The sequence below is a fragment of the Lissotriton helveticus genome, chromosome 6 (genome assembly GCF_964261635.1).
Source record: "Lissotriton helveticus chromosome 6, aLisHel1.1, whole genome shotgun sequence".
Lineage (NCBI taxonomy): Eukaryota > Metazoa > Chordata > Amphibia > Caudata > Salamandridae > Lissotriton > Lissotriton helveticus.
The window spans coordinates 504,221,876-504,244,786 of record NC_136067.1 but is presented as its reverse complement, the minus strand read 5'-3'; the positions used below and the strand labels follow the sequence as shown (position 1 = coordinate 504,244,786).

At 45.7% G+C, this 22,911-nt stretch overlaps 1 protein-coding gene across 2 annotated transcripts in view; it reads right to left on the bottom strand.

The window, feature by feature from the left end:
- TINAG (tubulointerstitial nephritis antigen) overlaps positions 1 to 22,911 on the bottom strand; it is a 1,388,447-nt gene that overhangs the window by 875,773 nt on the left and 489,763 nt on the right. The window contains exons 4-5 of one of the 2 annotated variants that reach the window (XM_078647965.1): positions 7,219 to 7,333; positions 6,904 to 7,027 (exon numbers count right to left, since the gene is read on the bottom strand). In XM_078647965.1, coding sequence (XP_078504091.1) covers positions 6,904 to 7,027; positions 7,219 to 7,333 — 239 coding nt within the window. The remainder of the gene's footprint in view (positions 1 to 6,903; positions 7,028 to 7,218; positions 7,334 to 22,911) is intronic. The other variant, XM_078647966.1, reaches the window with a different exon arrangement.

Sequence of the window (22,911 nt, the reverse complement as noted above, 5' to 3'; positions counted from 1 at the left end):
CCATGACAGCTCCCAATGAAAGACAGCAAGATTACAAGAAAGAAGAGAAGCAAGGCATATGCAAGACCGTCGTACATCCAGACTAGGATGAAATAACACATTAAAGTCAGGTAAAATAATGGTACTCAAAGGTCATCACAGGGTTTCAAACTGCAAGAGTGCCTCTAGCTCTACACAAGCCCCGCCCGAGTCCCACATAGAAAAATAAAATGATAATAACGTCCTGCTATTATCATTTTCTTTTTTTTACACTGCTGAAATAGCAGTGTGGCGATACTCTTCTGCCTTAGCGGAGGAGCTTCCACTGACGACACAGCCCTAAAGTAACCTAGACCTAAATGGGAAGCATAGAAAGAGGGGAGCAAATGCAGTGCAGGTTTGAACAAAGTAACACAATGTTGACTTGTGCATTAAGGTTTACTCTGCTCCAATGCCAAGCCACATTATTTGGTCTTTACATATTTATGTCAATTCATGACCAAAAGTACCCAAACCCATAAAATACATGTAAACACATTATACAAATATCTCTTGCTTAAAGGGAATTGAGAGGTCAGACTTCTGTCAATATGCACAAATTTACAAGGGTGTACAGTCTTTCTAAGTTTGCAAGTAAAACAGCCAGTAGCTCACGACTATCAGCCACCTATTATTGCTCTTGGGGGACACTTATTATGTTATGGTTGAGGTAGATTATTCAGTTTTGTTATCTACAAATGTTTATTTATTACATTTATAGAAATTCATAAGAGTGAAATATATGTACCTGTTGTTTTTTTTTCAGTTCTAAACTTTTTTAGGGCATGCTTTGTTACTGTATCCATATTCTTAATACAACCCTTTTTCCCAAACATTAATGGAATAAGCCTAGCCACAAGTACAAACAAGCACTGTATAAATGGGAAAGTGAATTATTCTCTTATAATACTTTTGTAGCAATGCCTACCAGTACTCTAGCAGTGCCGGATAAAGAGACATTAATTCTCGAAAGCATAGAGCAACCCATACGTATCCTTGTTTTCAGTTCATGCGTACAGTTAACAAGTTAGCACATGAACACATAGTCAACTCGATTGCATTCTTGGCCTGTGTGCAGTGTTAATGATATTGCCGCAGGAATTAAAAGGCAGAGCTGTCTTTACACTGGCTGGGATAAGACATTGAGCAGCAGCTGCAACTAAAGCTATTCTTTCAATTTTTGGACAAAAAGGAAGAGAGTTCAAGAGCCACTCTGAATAAATTGAAAATGTTTTTCTTTTGGTTTCTAAGCTACTACGTGTGGGTGGTTCTACAGTGGCAGCTGGAAAGGACAGTTGCTGATGTGGTGTTCCTGCTGTATGCTGGTGCCGCTCTTTGCATGGAACCTATTATTATTATTTAATACAACTGTTTTCTCTTACTTGTGTGCGGATTTCATCATTTGAATAATGGCAACAAGCTAGGATAGAGCGGCACAGGCATCACATTTTGCTGGAGTGTGGCATGCAGTCGGGCTGTGCTGTATCTATCTGTATGTAGCGCTGCCACTCTCACCGGTCTAAGTTGTGGAAGGATCCTTCGCTGTTTGGGATCTTCACCTTTGGAGACTCACCAGGGATGTTGCTGAGTATTCCCCGCTGAAGTGTGCAGTAGCTTCACTTTTTCTGAGCCACCAGAGGAGCATACAATCATTACACGTGTGGTGACATCAAGGGAAGAGGATTTATAGCTAACAGTTTTTTTTGGAGCCGCAGCGTGTGAGATCATCACATAGTGTGTTATTGGAGGCTGCAAGAAGAACCCTATGGGGAAGGGTCCCTGAAGTTACCTGCACATGTGTGGTGCGGGTTTTGTGGCATCATGATCATGCTGGAAGGAGGTTCTGGAAGTGCATGCGCTAGAGCATGCAATTTAACTGTTAAACTGTGTAAGGGAGTACCGTGTGGTCACTTGTTCAGCGTTTCTTTAAAAGTAAAGACATCAAGGTACGGTGTATTTTAAGTCTATTTGCAGATTTTGTTTAAGCAACAGTGATAAGCAAACCTTTGTCACCCTGCTGCCAGTCCCTGCAGCTCATTAAGTGTGTAATTAATGTATTGTTGTTCCTTTATGTGCTGACTTATCTCTTACCTACTTGTGTAGTGTGCATTGATAGTGTGCAAGCGAAAACCATGGAGGGCTTTTGTGCATGGTATACTATCAAGAGAAAGAATTTTTTGAAAAAACTATGGGCTATCAGAGCGTTATGTGATCCAAATGCCAATCCAGGGGGTTATTCAGGGCATAAGACACCAATGCAAGGTTTCATGTGAGCTCATATTGAATTTGGTACTAGGACATGTAATGTAAAGGTGTAAGGGCGCTAAGATTCTTGGTTGCCCACACATTATCGAACTTGGATTGAAAATTGATCCAAATGTCAATCCTGCAGTGTATGTTGTGCAGAGGGAGGAAAAGAGCTGTGGGGAAAAATTAACAATGAGAACGGATATGGGAATTTGGAAGATAGTTACCCTGATGTTTTTTGTGATCAACTAGGAAGAATGAAGAAATTCAAAAATAAAATCATTCTTCATGTGATGCTATTAACAGAACAGAAACACACATTATGAAATGTGCTGGTAAATAATTGGGAGAAGGTGAAGTGTTTTTTGCAGGACTTGTGTGAGAAGGGGATAACTGAGCCGGTGGAAAGCTCAGATTGGGTTTCACTTGTTGTAATTTCCCTTAAAGCTAATGGGGATTTACGCCTATGTGAGGGCTTAAGGTGTAAATAAGGTAATATGGATTGACACTTACCCTCTGCTGAACTTGCAATAACTCACTTCATCAATAGGAAAAAGCTACTTGTTTTTCAAAAATCGATCTAACTAGTGCTTAACATCAAGTCGCGTTAAATGAATAGTCCAAGCATTATACTGCCTTCATTACCTCTAAATGGATGTACCAGCGTTACAGGATGCCGATTGGATGAGCAAGCGCATCAGCAGTTTTTCAAAGAGAAATTACTACTATTTTTTATGGAATACAGGGAGCTAAAGTATTCCAGGAAAATATCTTGATTTTCGGTAAAGGTAAGAGCTTCCATGATAAGGTAATACATGAGGTTGTGTTGGCACTCAGAGAAAAGGATCTATCTGTGAAAATGGAGAAATGTGAATTTGTGAAACAACAAGTGGAGTACCTTGGTCATGTAACTCCTTTAACCAAAAATCAGTCATGTAGAAGCTATCATGATGCACTGGATCCCAAGAATAAGGACCAGTTAATGCCATTTTTGGGTCTCAAGAAATTCTATTAGCGATTTGTGAAAAACTATGCATCTAAGGTGGAACATTTACAAAACAGTCTAACTGTTTTCATGCAGTTAAGAAAGAAATATCTGTACTTCCATGTTTGCAGTCATTTGTATGGGAGGCTGATTGCATATTGTCAGTGGAGGTGATTGGGTTTGGCATTGGGGCTGTTTTTTCACAAAAGGATAAAAATGTCTCATGGATTGTTGGATATACATCCCGCACTCTGATGCAATCTGAACTGAATTATTCATCGTAAAGAAGGAGTTACTTGCAGCTGTGTGGGCAGCTGAACAGTACCGTATTTATGTGTGGGAATGGAAATCAAAAGTTTGCACTGATCACAAACTGTTGGTTAACATTTTGAAAACAGAAGGTGCGAGGAACTTGACACCAAGTCTGACAAGGTTAGCATCAAAATTCCAAATGTTCCATTATGAGATCGAGTATATTCCATTGAAAAGTAATAACATTGCTGATGGGTTATCAAGGTTACCAAATAACTGTTTAATTGAGCCAGGAATGATGGATAATGAGTGTGAGGTGGCATTTACATATGAGGATGTAGTATGGGGTGGAGATGAGATCAAGGAAGGTGAGAAAATAAGGACTGCAAGTTTGTAGTCACAGGGAATGAAGAAATATGTGGTTCTGGAGACTGCAGAAAGGTATGTGATGAATGGTTGGCCAAGAGAAGGGCAGTAGCGAGGAGAGTGTAGCACTTTTTGGAAAGTGAACAATTAATTTTCCGTGTCTACAGGGATGATATTGAGGGGTGATAGAATTGTACCTCCAGTTGGAGTACGAGAATGTATTGTAAAAATGGATCAGATGGGGCATGGTGGTATGTCAAGTACTAAAAGAAGAATCAGGCCCAGCTCCTCTGCAATGGCAGAAGAGTGTTGCCTCACTGGCTCAGAGCCACCACCTGAAAAGTAAAACAATATTCTTTCATCATTTTATTTTTCAGTTAGTGGCTGAGACAGCATGCAGTAATGAGGGGCGGGGGTGAGGCTCTGAGAGGGGGAGTAGTGCTTGGGCACTTATAAGTGCACCTGTGTATTTGGCCAGCTGTCTCAGGCCGGCCAAACACACATGAGCACTTAGATTTCTTTAACCTAGCTGTATTAAACAGCCGGGCTAGAGAAACAGCCCTCTCTGAGCAAAGACTCTTTTCATCATGATCAGGCCAATCCCTGTGCTGCTCTCATACTGGGGATTACACAGGGAGTCTGTGATGTAGTCCCAGTGTGTGCTGGGACAAGGAAGAAGCAACACTGATTGGTCAAAGCAGGCGGCAGCTGGAGGTAAGTTTAATTTTTTAATTGTATTTATTATTATTAAACTGCCTCCCCCCTGTGCTCAACCTCCCACCCTCCCCCTCCACTCCCCTCCCTGCCTCACCACTTCTTGTTTCTGGCGGCCACCACTGAGAAGAATTAAGGAAAGCTTTTGGGGGCCTGGATTGGATGCAATGGTGGACTACTGGATTAGGAACTACTAGACATACAGCACACGTGAAAAGGTGGGTAAACCTTTGAACATACCTTTGACAATGGTAGGGTTGCCCCCAAGTCCGTGGAAGAAACTAACTGTTTATTTCATGGGTCCTTTTTCTACTTTGCCATCTAAGAAAAAATATGCTATTGTTCTAATTGATTATTTTTCCAAATGGCTGGAAGTAAGAATGCTGAATAATGTGACGACGGATGTGGTGATTAAGTTCTTGGAGGATTAATTTGCATGGGAAGGTGACACAGAAGTGCTAGTGTTGGATAATGGGGTGCAACTGATGTCCACTAAAATGCAGAGATTCTTAGTGGTCTGATATTAAACATGTAAAAACTGCATTATATCACCCAGGAGGTAATGGACAGGTTGAGCGCTTTAATAGGGAGATAAAGGAAGCCATCCAGTTGGCTCGTGTTGCTGATTTACCATGGAAGAAAGCTTTACAGGATAGATTGCTGGCCAATCGAATTACCCTGCATTCAATGACAGGGGAGATGTCATTTCAATTGTTGAGAGGAAGTAAACCGCATACAAAACTGGTACCCTTTTGGTTACTTAAGGGAAATTGTAAAATAAGGAGTGGGGCTCATTACCAAAATATGAGGATAAGAGTAGAGAAGCTACAAAAATGTACTGTATAGGAACAGTATCCTGAAACCAGATGGCTTGAGGTTAAGGCTGGTCAGTTTGTATGAGTGAAGAATGCCAGATTTGTTGTGAAGGATACCACTAAATGGTCAGAACTATTGAGGGTGAGGAAAGTCTTCGAGAGTGCTGTGGAGTTGAAGATGGTAAACAGTGGAATCTACGTCAAGTAAGTTTGTGCAATGCTAAGGGTGGTTGTGTCATGTTGTGCAATGGTGAGGAAGGTAAATCGGGTAGGGGAAATGGTTGCTTTTTGGGAAAGCATTTGTTGATGAATTTGAAGAGAAGTGGGGGTGAAGTAGAAGGTGGTGGATGTGATGTGAGTGGAAGTGTTGGTGAGCCTGGGTGTAGTGCTAGAGTATAACGGGGTCAAGGATGAGGACATTTGCTATTCGCTTTGATGATTACCAGTTAGGATAACTAGTCCCAGTGAATATTGAACCATTGGGTGCCATATTGACATTTTTATGTATTTGCAAGTGCTGACCATTAGTATGTACCTTGTGTTTTTGATGTTGCTTTGGTAGATGGAAGATGTGTGGTACAGTGATGGAATGCTGAGCTAGTAGAATATGAAATGTGGGTTATCGAGGCGAGTTCTAGGGTGGCAGATGGAAGGGACAGTTGCTGATGTGGTGTTACTACCATACGCTGGTCCTGCTCTTTGCATGAGACATATTATTATTATTTAATTAAGCCGTTTCCTCTTACTTGAGTGAGAATTTCATAATTTCAATACCTGCCATGTCATCATATCTTTCTCACCTTCCTGAGGAATCACAGGGTACATCCACAACTACAGAGACCGCCAACTCCCAGCCCAATGATCCTGCAATGAGGAACAAGTGTGGGTCCCTGAGCTCACTGCTAGTTTGAGGGCAGACTAGCAGCACTCTCTGCAGGAACATGGTTTGGACTAGTTTCTGCAGTGTAGCCAACATATGCTGACTCCTATGATTGGTATGGCAGTGAATATGGGAAGATTAGTGAGTTCAACAAGGTGAAAGAATATGAAGGAACTCACTCTATAAGTCCAGTTAGTCTTTGGGGAGCAGATGGGCCGACCATAGATGTACTTGCCGGCGGCTTGTTCTTTCCTCAGGCAAATGGGGACTATCCTGGAGGAAGGAATTCTAGGACACGGGCGGGGGGTCTCGTAGACTTAAAAGTGCAGGCAGTTGGACAGAGCACAGATGTGCATACCAGGCTCCTATTCTTTCCTAAGATGTGTGGTACGAGACCTCTGCATGAGACTGGCTATGAGACAGTCAATCCACTTCACTGGAAACAAAGACTACTCTAGGACTCCTATGTCTGAGCAGAACAAGAGAAAATGAACAAAAACGTTTTATACATTTAAATCCCTGCCTAATTACCACATTATCCTTTCAGATGTCAGATTGATTAATGCATGTAAAAGTAAAATAGAATTTGGACGTTAGTGTTATATATAAAATGTTTATAACTTTACTTGCAGTAGAAAATGCCCAGGATGCACCACAGTTGTTTTGATTCAATGGACTGTGTATCCAGTCGGGCCATTTGTATGAAGCAATGAAAAATAAAGGAAACTCGTCTTCTGATATAACACGTCCCTGAAAGAGAAAAAGAGATACAACTTTTTTATAACACAAACATTTCAAAGCTACTGACAGGTCAGATATTTTGTGATAACTGTGAATGTCATCATTATTGCTATGCATGGATGCATTCTAAAGTCCCATAGCCATCAACCTTTGGATTTCTTTTCCTTATCACAATTGAACCAGGAATGCAGAATACCTACTGTCATTTCATTCATGGCTAGAAGCGCAGGGGATGGGGGGAAAGTGCCAAGGCGATGTTTGAATCCATCCTCCAACGTCAAGCCCCAGAACATGCTGTAGTTTGCAGCTTTCCAACTTCCTCACAAATATAAACAGATGCATACATTAGTATGTTTCCGTAGCACAGAGATAGTTTCAAACTTCATCACAAATAATGTAACCAAAATCATTCTGCTTATTTATTTCATAATCTACATCCAATCTAGAAGAATCTTTAGTTCAAAAAAGTTCATCTCCTTACCCTTTTCAATGCATGATATATGCAATTATGCCCATCCCCTGCCAAAGTTGGGGGGGCGGGCCAAGCCAGAGAAGGGAGGAGGGAGATGGGGAGGGTATGGGTACCAAAATAAATAAATTACTTAATTAAAATAAACTTACCTTTACGTTGCCACTGCCGTCTCCCGCGCACCTGCTCTTCCTGCTTCTGGCTCTGGGGCTGGGCAAAGGCTCCCAGCTAGCCTTGCGGCCAATCCTGATGCTGCTCTTGCATGAGAGCAGCTTCAGGATTGGCCTGAGTGTTGGCAACTGGTGCTCTCAGGCAGACTGGGAGCCTGTGCTTGCTCTCTCCAGCCCCAGTAACGTAGCTGGGGCTAGAGAAAGCTTAACATAGCATGATGGGTATGGTCGGCCTGAGACGGCCAGCCAAACACCTCATTTGCAATGAAGGGAGTGCCCACCACTCCCCCACCAGCAGTGTTGTCACCTGGACCCCCCCCCCCTCCCAGAGTACTGGGGGCGGGTTCAGGGGATTAAAATAAAACAATAAAAAAAACGGGGTTAATTCCCATTTTATTGTAGTTTTTGTACTGGTGGTGGCAGGAGGGGTGGCGCTCCCCTGCCTTAATGGAGTGGCCACCACTGGATATGTTCAAGACTCCCTGCCTCAGTTTACTCTCAGCCTTTTATACCTAAAAGATTGTTGCATATCATGTCTCAAATTTAGGTTCTGTAGAGGATTTCAAATCAGTGGCTAAAATCGAGTTATAAGTGTGAGAACCAGTTCAGTAGATGTACTGATATGCTCCTCTTTTACAGAATGTACCCAGTAAGGACACATTCTTTCGTCTTTGATGGGTTTGAAGTAATTTTACTGAAATCAAGTAAGTCTCCACACAGGATATGGGGAAGGAGAATACTTTATTAGTTCCAGTTACAGGGACTCCCCGGCAGCAACTGCCGTGGGCAGAACACTACACACTCCTTGTTCCACGCAGGGAACGTTCTCACACCAGAGTTCTAAGGTCTCAAGGACGAGATCCCAACACACCTCCCCTTATTCATAAAAAGAAAAAACAAGGAAAATGAGAGTGAAGGAAAAATAAAACAGAGATGAAATGAGCACAAAGAAGAAAATAATAGAAGCAAGGAAGACATCATAAATGCGTAGAAACAAGGATAACAACAAAAGGCAAAACTACCCCATGTTATAATCGCGGAACTTGACAGGTAAACATTTCGACCTGGGAGACACTCTCCTGGGAGGAGCATGATCAGAATGGACAACACCATCCCTCCCATGAACATCAGAGGACACACTGACAGAAGAAGAACGTGTGCCAAGTGTTCTGTTAACTTTGACAACCATAGGTTTTGGAACAATGGAAATGGAGGATTTATTCCACACTCTTCCGCCCATCAACACCACCACCCGATCCTTTACAACAGACACTCTTTTGGGAGAGGAAAATCGAGACTCTCCTTTACGAAGAAAACCCGGTTTTCTGATCCTCACCCAATCACCCGCCTTAACATCCAGAGAATGACATGCACCAGGCCTAGTATCATACTTCGACTGAACAGCAGCTCTAACATCAGTTACTGCAGACATCTTGCTGGTATCAACCACTCATCTGGACATCCACTCCTTATTCAATTTAGAACCAGACACCCTTTCCCGAAGCAAAGTAAAAGGAGCAACTCCAGTGCTAACATGGGAAGTGGTTCTCACAGCCCACAAAATATCACAAAGAGCCTTGCGGCAATGCAAACCATTTACCAAAGCAAGTTATAGGTGTTCCTTGACAACACGATTGAACCGCTCAACTAAACCATTTCTACGAGGGTGATAAAGAGACATACATATGTGTTTAATCCCTACCTCTTTGAGAAAGCTCTGCATTTCAAAAGAAGTCAAGTGTGTGCCATTGTCAGACACAATTTCTTCCGGAAAACACTCCCTGAGAAAAATGTTGTGGAAGAAACTGAGAATAGGAGTTGACATTATCCACAAATCTAACCTCAGGCCATTTAGACATATAATCATTCAGAACAAGGGCATACTTGGGAGAACATCCAATGAGACCAAACGGACCAGCAATATCAAAAGCTAGTTTAGTTCAAGTACATTCTTTACAACAATTGGCTCAATAGGAGAAGGTTGTGTCATTTGAGACTTGTCACTAGTAACAATCGTACAACAATCACGTACAAAGTGTTCCACATCCATCTCTAAAGCTGGCCACCAAAAATCTTGCCTAACTCTACGCTTCATAGCACGAATACCCGGATGGCCCTCATGAGCCAAATTCAGAATTCTGCTGCGAATTGAGAAGGGAACCAGAAGCAGACCACCCCTGCGTAACACACCATCCACAACAGATAATTCGTTTTTAACTCTTTTGTAAGGAACCAACTCGGGAGGACAATCCTTATCACAGGACCACACACCGGATAAATAGTCAAGGACTTTCATGACTACAACATCCTCAGAAGTGCTGTTTAACCACTCACACTCAGAAAAAGCACAACCGACAGTGTCTTCAAAAGAACACACAGCACAGACAATTTCTAAATCATCACATTCAGAAACATCATTACCAGCACAGAGGGGCAATCAAGACAAACAATCAGCCACATGATTCTTAACACCAGGCACGTATTCAAGACGATAGCGAAACTCCTGCAATCTAAATTGCCACTTGGCGACACGTGGCGTAGCCCTACCACCGCCCTGGTTTGTGAATAAATCAACCAAAGGTTTGTTGTCTGTCCTCTGTATGAATTCATTGCCCCCATAGAAAGTTCTTAAAATGCTGCACACCCCACCACAAACCCAGAGTCTCCTTCTCAATAGTTGAGTAAGTACCTTCGGCACCCCTCAAAGTTCTGGAAACGAAGGCAGTAGTTTCTTCACGACCATCACTTCTTTTTTTAAGAAGAACAACACCCAGACCAACGTTGCTAGCATCAGTTGATATAATGCACAAGTCATTGATGTTAAACAGTTTAAGGGGACCAGCCTGCACAATCTCATTCTTAATTGATTCAAAGTTATTTTGACAATTCTCATCCCATACAAATTTGACATTTTTCTTTAGTAAATTACGCATGGAGGCAGTCTTGGTGGAAAAATGACTGACAAATTTCGCATAATATTCTACTAACCACAAATAAGAACGAAGTTGGTCCTTGTTCGTGGGAGTGGGTGCATTCTGGATAGCCTCAATAATCTTAAATTTAGGCTCCATCCCATTGTGAGAAATATGGTGGCCCAAATAATCAACACCATCCTCCGAAAACTTACATTTATCAGCCCTCAATGTTAACCCACTTGCTCTGATAATACTTAAAACGTGCTTGACTCTTTCATCATGTTCATGTTCATTCTTCCCATGAATAAGGATATCATCCTGGAAAAAAACAACCACAGGAACATCCTTAAATGAGTTTTTCATCAACCTTTGAAAAACAGCCGAAGCTGTGGCAAGGCCGAAGGGTATCCGTATGTAACGGTAAGCACCTTCAGGGGTTCCAAAAGAAGTTAAGTGTCTAGACTCTTTGCAAAGTTCAATCTGATGGTATGCAGAAGAAATGTCTAGGGAAGTAAAAAATTGAGCACTATCTAATGTAGTTAACAATTCGTTAATATTGGGAAGGGGTTGACGATCGACCCAGATGTTAGCGTTTAGATCTCTCAAATCAACACACATCCTGAGTCAATTATCTGATTTCCGTGCCAAAACAATCGGCGCAAGCCATTCAGAACCCTCAATGGGTTCAACAACCCCAGCTGTACATAGACGTTCTTTTTTCAGTTATGTTATGTTATGTTAATTAATTTTATAGAGCGCATCTGTTACCCGAGGGTGTCCTGGCGCTATCTGCTATCCTGAGGAAAGGAGAAAAGAGTTGTACGGAGAAGAGATGGTTCTAAAACAACCAAGTTTTAAGCATTTTTCTAAAAGGCAACAACTCCGTGCAACTCCTCAGATGGAAGGGAAGCTGATTCCACAGTTTTGCCGCGCCCACCACAAAGCTTTTCCCGCCCCAACGGGGTTTTTTCACTGGTGGTACTCTCACCAGTTTTTGAGCTTATGAGTTCAGGACGAAGACTCAAAGGCACCTTGCAAACTTTGTGTGCAATGGCTTTAGCACCATCCTTGAGAACGATCCGGTGTTGGAAACCTTTGAGTTTCCCTAACTTACCATCGAAAACTTTAGGAAACATGTGTTCCCACTTGACACCAGATAATTGGGCCACCATGTGAGCAGAAGATGAACCAGGAATAGATCTATAAAACTCACTGTGGGAAATTACCATGTCTGGATGATTAGGACCCCGCACGATGTTCAGGGCACCTTGCTCATCCCAACCTAATAAATTAGCCCCATCCTTGACCACAAATACAGTACCTGTGGCATGATAAGAATTGAACATAAGATTTGCAACAAATTTCCCTAAAACCTCAACCCTTTTCCCACCATAAGCAAAAACTTTGATACTGGATTTTTCCAGTTGCACATTCCCTATTCTGTCACAATCCGCTGCATGAACCAAAGTAAAAGAGGAACCCGAATCAGCTTAAAAACTTAGGCAGGTATCATTTACAGAAATATTGCAAGAAGGAGATTTCCTTTTGTGAACACCGCCTAAAGCAGATAACTCCACAACTCCTTCACCGTGAGACAATGAGGAGGACAGCATGAGTAATTCATAGTTCTCTTCGTCAGAGTCATCAGCAATGGCTTTCACAGTTTGAGCCGAGTTTTTCTTGGTGGAAGCAACTTTGCACATCCTAGAGTAGTGACCTTTCTTTCCACAACAAGTCTGCTTTAAGGCAAAACTAAATTTGGCATTACCAAGATGGGTAGTACTACCACAATGGAAGCACATTACATCCTTTTGTTCAGTTTTGGTTTTGTTAGGAGTCACTACGGAGGAACGTGGAACGCTAACAAGAGAAGGTTTAGCAACATTAACGGAAGGCGATTGAGAGGGTTTAGAAGTGAATTTCAATAACTTTACTTCAGTAAAAGAGGCAGGATTGCTAATTTCTTTCACACAAAACTGAGAATGTTCAATGGATCTGGCAAGAGTGAGAGCAGTTTCTAAGGCAGGATCATCAGAGGATAACAATTTCTCTTGGATATTTTTGTTGGAAGTCTTTTCGATTAACTGATCCCGAATGATTTCATCTCTGAACTCTCTATACTTGCAATTGACTGCAAGAATTCTGAGCGCAGCCACAAAATCATCAATAGATTCGCCAGGAGTCTGAGCACGCTGGAGAATTTTGTGACATTCAAGAACAAAGTTTCTTTTGGGACTGAAACGTTTGTCCAAAGTTTTGATGACTGAAGCAAAATCATCGACCGACAGGGTAACGTTTTTAAAACACTCCTGCCTTCTGCACCAAGGTTATGAATTAACAAAGTCTTCTTTTTCTTAGAAGTCAAAGTCTCTCTGTTGATTGCCTCAAGATACGCCTCAAAAGTATCTTTCCAATCATCCCACTTTACAGGAGGTGTACCAGTGGACTGTAAGAAGGGAGGAGGTGCCAAAACAAGATCCATATTGGCGCGTGGGTGAGTTGCTGCCCCACACAGATACAAATACAAATTGTAGAACGAACACTACTGCAAGGAAAACAAAATGTTACATAATAATGCGCAAAAGAATTGAAACAGAGAACATAAGTGGTGAAAAATTGAGAAGGATTATTTGAGCACGTTACCATAAAACTGTGCGCATCAGTGATGCGCCAAAAATCAATTGAATAACAAATGCACTGTTGATAAGGCTGTGCACATCAGCGAAAGTAATCAACTGCAACTGACCGCGCTGTTATGATAGAAGCTGTGCGCATCAGCGAAAAAAAATATGTTGAACTCTGTGAGCACATGTGATAGAAGCTGTGTGCATCAGCGGAAATAAAACATGACGAACGCTGAGAGGTTGAGACTCATTGAGCACACACAGTACAAATACGTTCGTGGCTGAGCACATACACTGTGAAAGCAAATAGTGCTGTGGAAATGAGCGCATTAGTTGCTGAGCTCATTCAATGGAAAGCTGTGTGCGTCAGCAAAGTTACCATGGAGATGACAACACAATGGCCGCATGCAACATCAGTATGTTGCGTGCAAGTCCCAAAGGAACGTCAGGCAAGCCGGGAATGCGCAGGCATGATGACGCGAGAGCAAGGAACAGCTCGATCGCGCACCGAGCAGCGGAATTCCCAAAAAGTACCTCAAATTGATGAATACGCCGACATACAGGCATCCAGCAGTTCACCACACCGCAGAACATGAAGGCAGGACCAGCAGGGAATGTGGGAATCAGCGCTGGCACACGATGCAGAAGCAGGACATCAGGAAGCAAAGCGGCTTGACAAACCACAATCCATCGATGGGGAGGCTGGTAACTGGAGAAATCGTCGCCAGTGAAATGAAGTAAGTCTCCACACAGGATATGGGGAAGGAGAATACTTTATTAGTTCCAGTTACAGGGACTCCCCAGCAGCAACTGCCGTGGGTAGAACACTACACACTCCTTGTTCCACGCAGAGAACGTTCTCACACCAGAGTTCTAAGGTGTCAAGGACCAGATCCCAACATTTACTTACATAAATTGTGCATTGAACATTAATTTGAGACCAGTGCTTCTTGAGACCTCTATTTTTTGTGGTTACATATCACTTTCTGTGTCTGAAAGTTTTCTTATTTACTCTAGTTTTTACTTTATATTCTGCATCTTAGACAATATAAATATCAGTACACTCTACCAAAGTCTACTCTGGATCTTAGATACACTGGCTGAGTAGATATTAATACACGTCCTAATTGTCCAATCACAGTCATTGACCTGACGTCTATTATAAACTGTTGTAGTAGAATCTAGAAGAATCCAGAAGAGGGCTTTTGTGAATCACTTCTGAAGACAATATTAAACAATGGCATTCCTGAGACATGTTTAAAGTTCTATGTAAGTGGGTGGCAGAATCAGTGCCGCAGACTCACCAATAGCATCTGATTTATGTGCACTAGGCACATGTAGTGCATCTTTACTAGGGACTTATGAGTAAATTAAATATGCCAATTGGGTATAAGCCAATGTTACCATGTTTAGAGGAGAGAACAGAAGCACTTTAGCCCTGGTTAGCAGTGGTAAAGTGCACAAACGTCTAAGACCAACAAAGATGTATTAATTAATAATTAGAAGGAGGAAGGAAAAAAGTTCAAGGATAATCATGCAGGAAGGGCCAAGTGCAACACTCTTGTATAGCACATACTTTGAGTCACAAAAGGTGTTTATGAGGAGCTTTATTTGACAGCTCTGGCGCTGAGAGTTAATGCAAACCAAAGTACCTGTCAATGGGCTGGACCCTCTGCAGAGCACAAAGAACAATGGCCATGTATTCCTTTTGCAACTGAAGTTCTGACTAAATATGTGTGAAGTAGGTACACAGATGTTAAAATACACACATACCTGAAGGCCAATACTTATTCGAAAGGCCTCAATAATATGGAATTTAGTCTCAGAATTTCAGAATTGAAACATTTCCAATGTTAATTATTCATAACAACTCATTGTTGTTACTCATTCATATTAAACAAATTACAATCATTGACAAAAGCAATAATACTGACAGGTGTTAGCTATATGTCAGTTGTTATGTTATATATCTGGATGCTATAACATCTCAGGGAGAAACCAAAATACTGGTCAGGTGGCACACTATGAGAATCACAATAAAAACATGTGCATTTCCCTATGAAAGAGCCCCAACTTTTTCCATCCCACTTAAAGACCTGACTGCACATATTTATATATGACTGATTAAAGCCAGCAGCTGTGGGTTCTTCCCAAAACTTGTTAGAGTATTTTCTTCCAAGGACAGTACTGCATCCAGTATAAGGCACAGAGCAAGCACACATATTTCAACAGTATAGATTCCCACTGCTTTACATCCTTTGCTTGTGCACTAAATGAATTTGCTTTAAAATGCACTATTTGCCATTCTATTATCAATTTATTCTCAGAAGGAAGACACCCACGAACCACAAGTTTGCCTATTAAACGTGCTTGCTAAGCTCACTCCATAAGAGTCACACCCCACTTTTATGCCCACTGCTTTGAAATGTCTCCAGCTGCCACAGTTTTACATGTCCTAAAGAATCTTTTAGCCCTTTTAAGCACAGGATCATTTGTCATCTGATACCAAATGGCCTCTGCACAAATGTTTGCAGGAAATTAGTATCCCCAGTGGAAACAACATATAAACCTCAGGGGTATATTCACAAGAATGCGTGCTAACTACCACAAGAGTAGTGTAACGCAACTTTTAACATCGCAGCCTATTGCGGGAAAACAACTCCGTAACAACATGAAATTCACAACACGGTGGTAGCATGCGATAGTCTGCCAAAACCGCGGCCAATGTCCGCGATACAACCACTTCGATGGAGACAAAAAAACAAGCCCACAACACCAAAAAACCTGCAATGGGCCAAACCCGATGAGGAAATCAGCGATAAGCAGTACCAGGCCTACAACACACACCTGGCAGGCGGGACAAATCACCATTAAAGTAGAAAAAAACACCCAAACACAAACCGACCAACATCCAAGCACCATGGAGGCAGCCGGAGCAAGCACAGAGGACGAGCGCAACCCCACAAGCACCACGGACGATCAGCTTGGGACCTCGGGGACAGGGAAGAGCAAGGACAAGAAGAAGAGGAAGACAAATTTCGGTCTGCAGGCGAACAGGATCATAGTAAAGGAGGTGATGGAACACCATCAACAACTGTTTGTCACCTCCAACGTGTCATTGGGAAAAAAAATGGGACATCGTTGAAGAGGTGAATGCCGTTGGTGAGCACAAAAGGACAATGGACGAGGTCAAGAGGCAATGGAATTACATCAAGCGGCGGACCAAGGAGAAACTCTCCACCAACGAGAAGGCAGCAATGCAGATTGGAGGTGGGGGCCCAGCACCACAGCTCGTGCTGGATGACATGGAGGAGCTGGTGTCGACAGTCATCAGTGTGGAGACTGTGGCCGGAGTTGGGGGAGCAGACACTGCTCGACACAACACAACACAACACAGTCACAACAGGGTGAGTGACCACCAGGTACTGGGGGGATGGGTAGAGATGGGCACAATGGCACACAAGCACAATCAAACAGAGCTCAGTGCAAACCCACAATGACTCTGGGTCCTCGCCCAGATCCACAGACTGCCACAATATACAATGCCATGCTGTCTGAATGTCAACATGTACCATGCAGCCACATACATTCGGACACAATGTAATACATCATCAATCTATAAATATTTGTACGCCTCTGATGAGTATATTGCATACGGTCTGACAAATGTAGAATAATCTTCCATGTGAGCATCAACAATGGCGGTACACGTCCATGATAAGAATGTACCTCCCGGGGGTGTGGCCAGGCGCTGACGAAGATGGCCGCCTAGGACCCGGGCTCCATCGGGACCGATACTGTCCTCCCAATATACGGCTCAAATCCTGACCAGGGTCCCTTTCCATCTGCGCCCTGGAACCCTGATGTGGAGCGCTCTCGACTGGTGCAAGGAGCGGAGTCAGAAGCCGCATGGTGACCGAGTTGCGGCCCTCCGTGTCTCCGCATCTGCCGGGGACGGACCGCCTGTAGCCCTGAGGCCGAGCGCCCGCGGACCTGAGGCCCCGGCTTGGGGCCTAACCCAAGTGCTCGTGCCTGGGGGGGCCGACCGGCCTGGGGGCTTGTTGCCTGTTCGGCGCCCGGGTTGTGGCCCAGCAGATCATCCGGAGGGCCATGGTGTCCAGCGGAGCGGGGGGGCACGCAGATCCCCCGGGGGCAACGAGAGCCCATAGAAGTGACGGTGCGGCGCCATTTTGCCGCGACTCATCAGGGGCCTAGACTGAAGGCGCGGAGCTGGAAAACGCGCACAGTGGGGCCTGAAGGTCAGTGCGAGCGCCCCTGGTGCAAGAGTGGGTTCACGGCTTTGGTGGAGGACGGTCACGCACCCGCAGCGGTGGTGAGGGCCGAAACATAGCCTTGGGACATAGCAAGTAGCCTCCGCAGAGGTACCCGGGGGGGACAGTGCCCCTGCATCGTGGAATCCTGAGCTGCGGGCCCGGGCCTAACATCTTCAGCAGGATGTGGGGTGAGGAGGCCCTGGCGGGGTGCTGGACTACACCGGATCAGGAACCCAAGGTCCAAAAGTATTGAGAGGCCCGGAGGAGAGCGACGCGAACAATCCCGCATCTGCAGTCTGGTCGCGGGCTCACGGTGAGTGCCCCGGGCGCGCCCGGGGGCAGAGGCGCACTGTGCATGAATACTGCTGTACTGGGCTGTGTACGTGGCGGATCAGGTGAGGCTGCCTGGAACGCTAAAAGCGACGGCTGGTGAAGCTGGGCCCGGTGGTGGTGTCCATACTGCCACAGGTTCGAGTGAGTGGGGTACGTGGGTACCTCCCGGCTGAGGGAGGGGACAGGCCTTTCGGGGTGGCGACGACCACGCAAGTGCTCCACACAGCCGTCCAACAGACCTTCAGCTCCTTAGGATACAGGTGGGATAACTCTTTCAACATGAGGTCTAAAGGAGGAGCCAACACCCAGACCAACAAGCTGGACAAATATGCTGTGCCGCTGGGTCAAGGACAGTCAGGAGCGGCGACTGAAGACCAGGCGGGCCAGAAGGAGCCATCCCTGACTTCCATAATGGCCGCGATCCAGACGCTAGGTACCAACCTAGAGACAAAAATGGATAAGATCTCCATTGAAGTGAATTTACTACGAACAGATCTGGGTAAGACCACAGAGAGATCTAAAGCAAATGCGACGGACATCAAAGCATTGTAAGCCTTGGAAAAACAACTTGATGGTCGGATCAATGACCTTGTGCACCAACACCGCCAAATGGCCCTTCGGCTCGAGGATCAGGAAGAAAGGCCCAGAGAAGCAACATCCGAGTGGTAGGTGTGCCGGAGGGAATGGAAGGTCACAGCGTGGAACGGTTCCTAGAGGACCTGATCCTCCACCATATGAAGCCTAAACGGTTATCCAAGATCTTCACGATTGAGCGGGCTCACCGCGCACCAGTCCCTAGACCCAAGCCGTGGGCGCCACCCAGGACAATCATTGCCAAAATACTGAACTACCGGGACCACGACGCTGTCCTCCAGGTGGCGAGGCAGCAGGGCGACCTACAGTATGAAGGAGCCACAATCCGGTTTTTCCCTGACTTTACATTCCAAGTCCAGCAGGAACGACGCTCCTTCATGGGAGTAAAGGCGGTGCTCCGAGAAAGAGGCATAAAATACACGATGTTCTTTCCGGCCAAACTGAAGGTCATCGCGGGGGGCAAGTCCCTGTTCTTCGCCACGCCAGCGGAGGTCCAAAACTGGCTTGACACAGCAGCTCCGGCCAAACAGGCACAGCAAGAACGTGGCTCATGGAGGGAGAATCGAGCCGCATCCCCTGGGTCCGCGGCGGACAGATCGGAAGTGGACGCGCAGAGCCAGCGTTCATGGCGTTCAAGTTCGGCCAGTCCCCGGTGGGACTCTAGCCGTGACACGGCTGCACGCTGACGACTAGGACCATGAGACCAGACCCTACTGAACTGTAATGTATATTGTACTGGTGTTGTTTTAAAACATTTGTTTCGGTTTAGGGATGGCATACACATTTGCCCAGTGACTCTACGACTTTGAGGCCGTGCTATGGGTGCTCCACGGCTGAGTGGACCTTACTAGAGCGGGGGCAGTGCCAGTCCGGCGGCTGGAGTTGGGGCCGGCACACGTTCCTCTAAAGGAGTTTTTTCGGGAGGGGGCGGTTTCCTCACTCCTGGGTTGGGATTGGGCAAAAGGCGCTCTGCTAATTGGGGTAGTGGGTAGTTTGAAACCTACAGAGCAGGGAGCAGGGTGGAGGGGATCTGTTGGGGGGGAGATGAATCCAGTTGGGCTAAGACGGGACGTGGAGGGTTGGTTGCTGGGGGCTGAAGGGGGAGGGGGTTGGGGTGGGAGGGGGGAGGATGGTTGGAGGAAGAGGGTGGGGTGGAGAGTTGGATCGGATGCACCAGGAAAATTGGATTGTCTCTGTGCATGCTATTTTTGGAGTTGGGGGAAGGAGGGACTGCTGGAAGGGGGGGAACTGTTTTTCTTTTCGCACTTTAATGGTTCAAAGAGGGTCATGGGACGCACCAAGGTACAAGGAACGGTGTCAGCGGTGAAACGTGGATATGGCAGAAAAATGGGATAAGAGCCTCAAGATACTGAGCTGAAACGTCAATGGGCTGGGGGATAAACTCAAACGAACTATGAAATTGCAGTTCGTGAAACGCCACCTCCCTGACGCAGTTCTTCTGCAAGAGACGCATTTACTAGGCAACACATGCCACACCCTGAATAGATGTGGGTACTATTTAGCAGCGCACTCAGGCTTCACTTCTGGGTCCCGGGGAGTGGGAATTCTGATACGACGTTCCTTCCCCCTTCTTCTAGATCACACTGACACAGATCCACAGGGTCGCTTTGCGGCAATCTCAGGGAAGTGGGAGGGGCGCAGGTTGACTCTAGTCTCCACTTATATCCCGCCGGGTCTCCAGAATCAGGCCTACACCGACATGGGGAAACTTCTCCTTTCCCTCCCAGACGGGCAGCTACTAGGGGGGGGGGGGTGATTTCAACGTGGTAGTTTCTGGCACTCTGGATAGGCACCCTCCCAGGGACATACCTCAGGGACAGAGATGGCTGAGTGACTTCCTTGAGTCATTTGGCCTTACTGATGTCTGGCGTCTGGCACAACCGACAGACACACACTATACATTCTTCTTGGGGCTGCATCACTCTTTCTCCCGAATTGACTACATCCTCACACCCTTACATTGAGACACTGTGGTACGTAGCGTCACACACCTGGCGAGGGACATCTCTGACCACTCACCGGTTTTTCCCACCTCACCATCGGTAATAGGAAGGAGGGATGCACGGCGCCTATCAACGCCTGGTACTTACGGAACGAGGACCTCCGTAAGGCACTTACCCTATCCATAGACAGGTATTTCGAAAGTAATGACGGGTCGGTGGAATCGGCTGTGACACTATGGGAGGCCTTTAAAACGGTCCTCTGAGGAGAGGCCCTCTCGGCAATTGCAGGCAGGCGCAGAGACAGGGAGGCTCAGATGGTTTTGAGACCGATCTCAGGACGCTAGAGGAGGCGGCGCGCAGAGATGAAACACCCAGAGCGCACCACCAGCTGCTCCTCAAGACTGCGGAGTACCAGGCCCTAGCGACAGAGGCAGCTAAAAAGATGGCCAGCGCAAGGGACGGCAGGATATACGATCAGGGAGATAAAGCTGGTAAGCTTTTTGCCTGGCTTGACAAAAAGCAGCAAGCAAATAAGGTGGTGGCCGAGCTCCGGACAGCAGCGGGCACTACGGTCACTGACACCCAAGACGTTGTCGCTGAATTTGCCTGCCATTTCCAGACCGTGTATAGAAAGGGGTCTGACCGCCCGGAGGAAGACTCAGTTACACTACTAGCTGACCTTAGGATGCCGGCTCTCTCTGACGTAGAACGCAAACTTCTTGAGGCGCCGCTCACCGCAGCAGAGGTGGAGCGGGCTATTAGGGATCTCCGGCCCGGTAAGGCACTTGGACCCAATGGCCTTCCGATCGAGCTAAACAAGCTCAAACCTGATGGCGTTAGCCCCTATCTTAAAAGTATGTTCGACGAATGCAAATCCAAGGGGATACTGCCCCGCGATCAACGCCTGGCCACAATTGTGGCCATCCCGAAAGAGGTGAAACTCAGGAAACTTTGTGCCTCCTATAGGCCTATCTCCCTGTTAAACGCAGAACCCTTGATCCTAGCAAAAGTATTAGCCAATAGGCTCCAGCCGGTCCTCACCACACTGGTCCACCTGGACCAATCAGGCTTTATGCCCCGCTGGAACACGGCACTAAATCTCCGTCTACTTAATGGGGTGATGGGGAGATGCCATACGATACGTGAAGATGCAGTAGTGGTATCGCTTGATGCCACTATGGCCTTTGATACCCTTGAATGGCCATACATGATGGCGGTACTTCGCAAAATGGGCTTTGGCCCAAGTTTTATTGCTTAGGTGAGGCTCCTTTTCTCGGAGCCCCTGGCCCAGGTGGTCGTAAACAACAAAGTCTCAGAGGCATTCACCCTGGAGAGGGGGACACATCAGGGATTCCCACTCTTACCCCTTTTGTTTGCCCTATCCCTGGAGCCACTGGCCACCTGGATTAGACAGGACGTCTCCCTGAGGGGGCTTCGGTGGGCGGATAGCTGGGAGGACAGGATCTCGTTGTACGGTGACGATATCCTCCTTTACCTCACACAGCTCCGGAGGTCACTAATTGTTGCGCTTGACATCTTTACTAACTTTTGTAAGAACTCCGGGTACAGCATAAACTGGAGAAAATCTCTCCTCTACGTCCTCCACGGTGACCCCCCAGTGCTTCCTCGTGGCTGCCTCATCAGGGTGGCCGCTGAGGGCTTCACACACCTGGGAGTTTTTATCTCCAAGGACAAAGCCGCCATGTACGAAGTGGAGAACCTGACCTTATGGGCCAGACGGCGCAGGGCACGCCTAAGATCTCCGAGTTCACCTGCCTCGACCGACAGAGACACGAGACACTCTGTTAGGCGTAGAAAAGTAGTTTTATTAGCTGCAGCTAAGCACAGTTATCTAAGAAGTACCACACGGGTAGGTTCTCAAGAGACTGCCACTTCAATCCGTGGCGCACAGTCTATTATACAACACAAGTTTACAATGACACCTCCCAATATACACAAAACTGACAAATAGGAATAGTTTGAAAACAAGCTATCGGATGTCTAAAACACACCCTCCTTTCAGACCCCGTGTGCTCTCCTCCCATCAGGTTAATCAACACTAGTGCCCGTAATTCAAATTGCAGGTGGCAAAACATGTATAGAATGCTTCAAAAGAAGGGCTACGTAACAAGAGAACACACGAAGAGAATAGTGAAGGCCATTTAAATAAGATAAGGTAGAGAAGAATGGTGGGACCCAAACAGTGGAGTAAGTCATGGATTAATCAGTCTAGACACAGCTTTGCAAACTCGGCCAGACCCTGACATCAGTATTGCATACAAGGACAAAGGTTGTTCTTTAACGGGAAAAACATGAAGCAGCCGAAAAGACAGAAAAACCATTTTACCGCGTTAGCCGTGCTGCCTGAGTGAGGCAACATAAAATGGCGACTAAACACAAAATGGCGGCTGTAGCGAAGCGGGGCCGAAAACTACGTAACCTCAGCCCCTCCTTTTGCCATACTCAGGCAATGCACAAAGGAACCCATTTTAGTCTGAGTCGATATCAATGGTCATGAGGTCACTGAGATGTTGTTGCACCATCATCTTA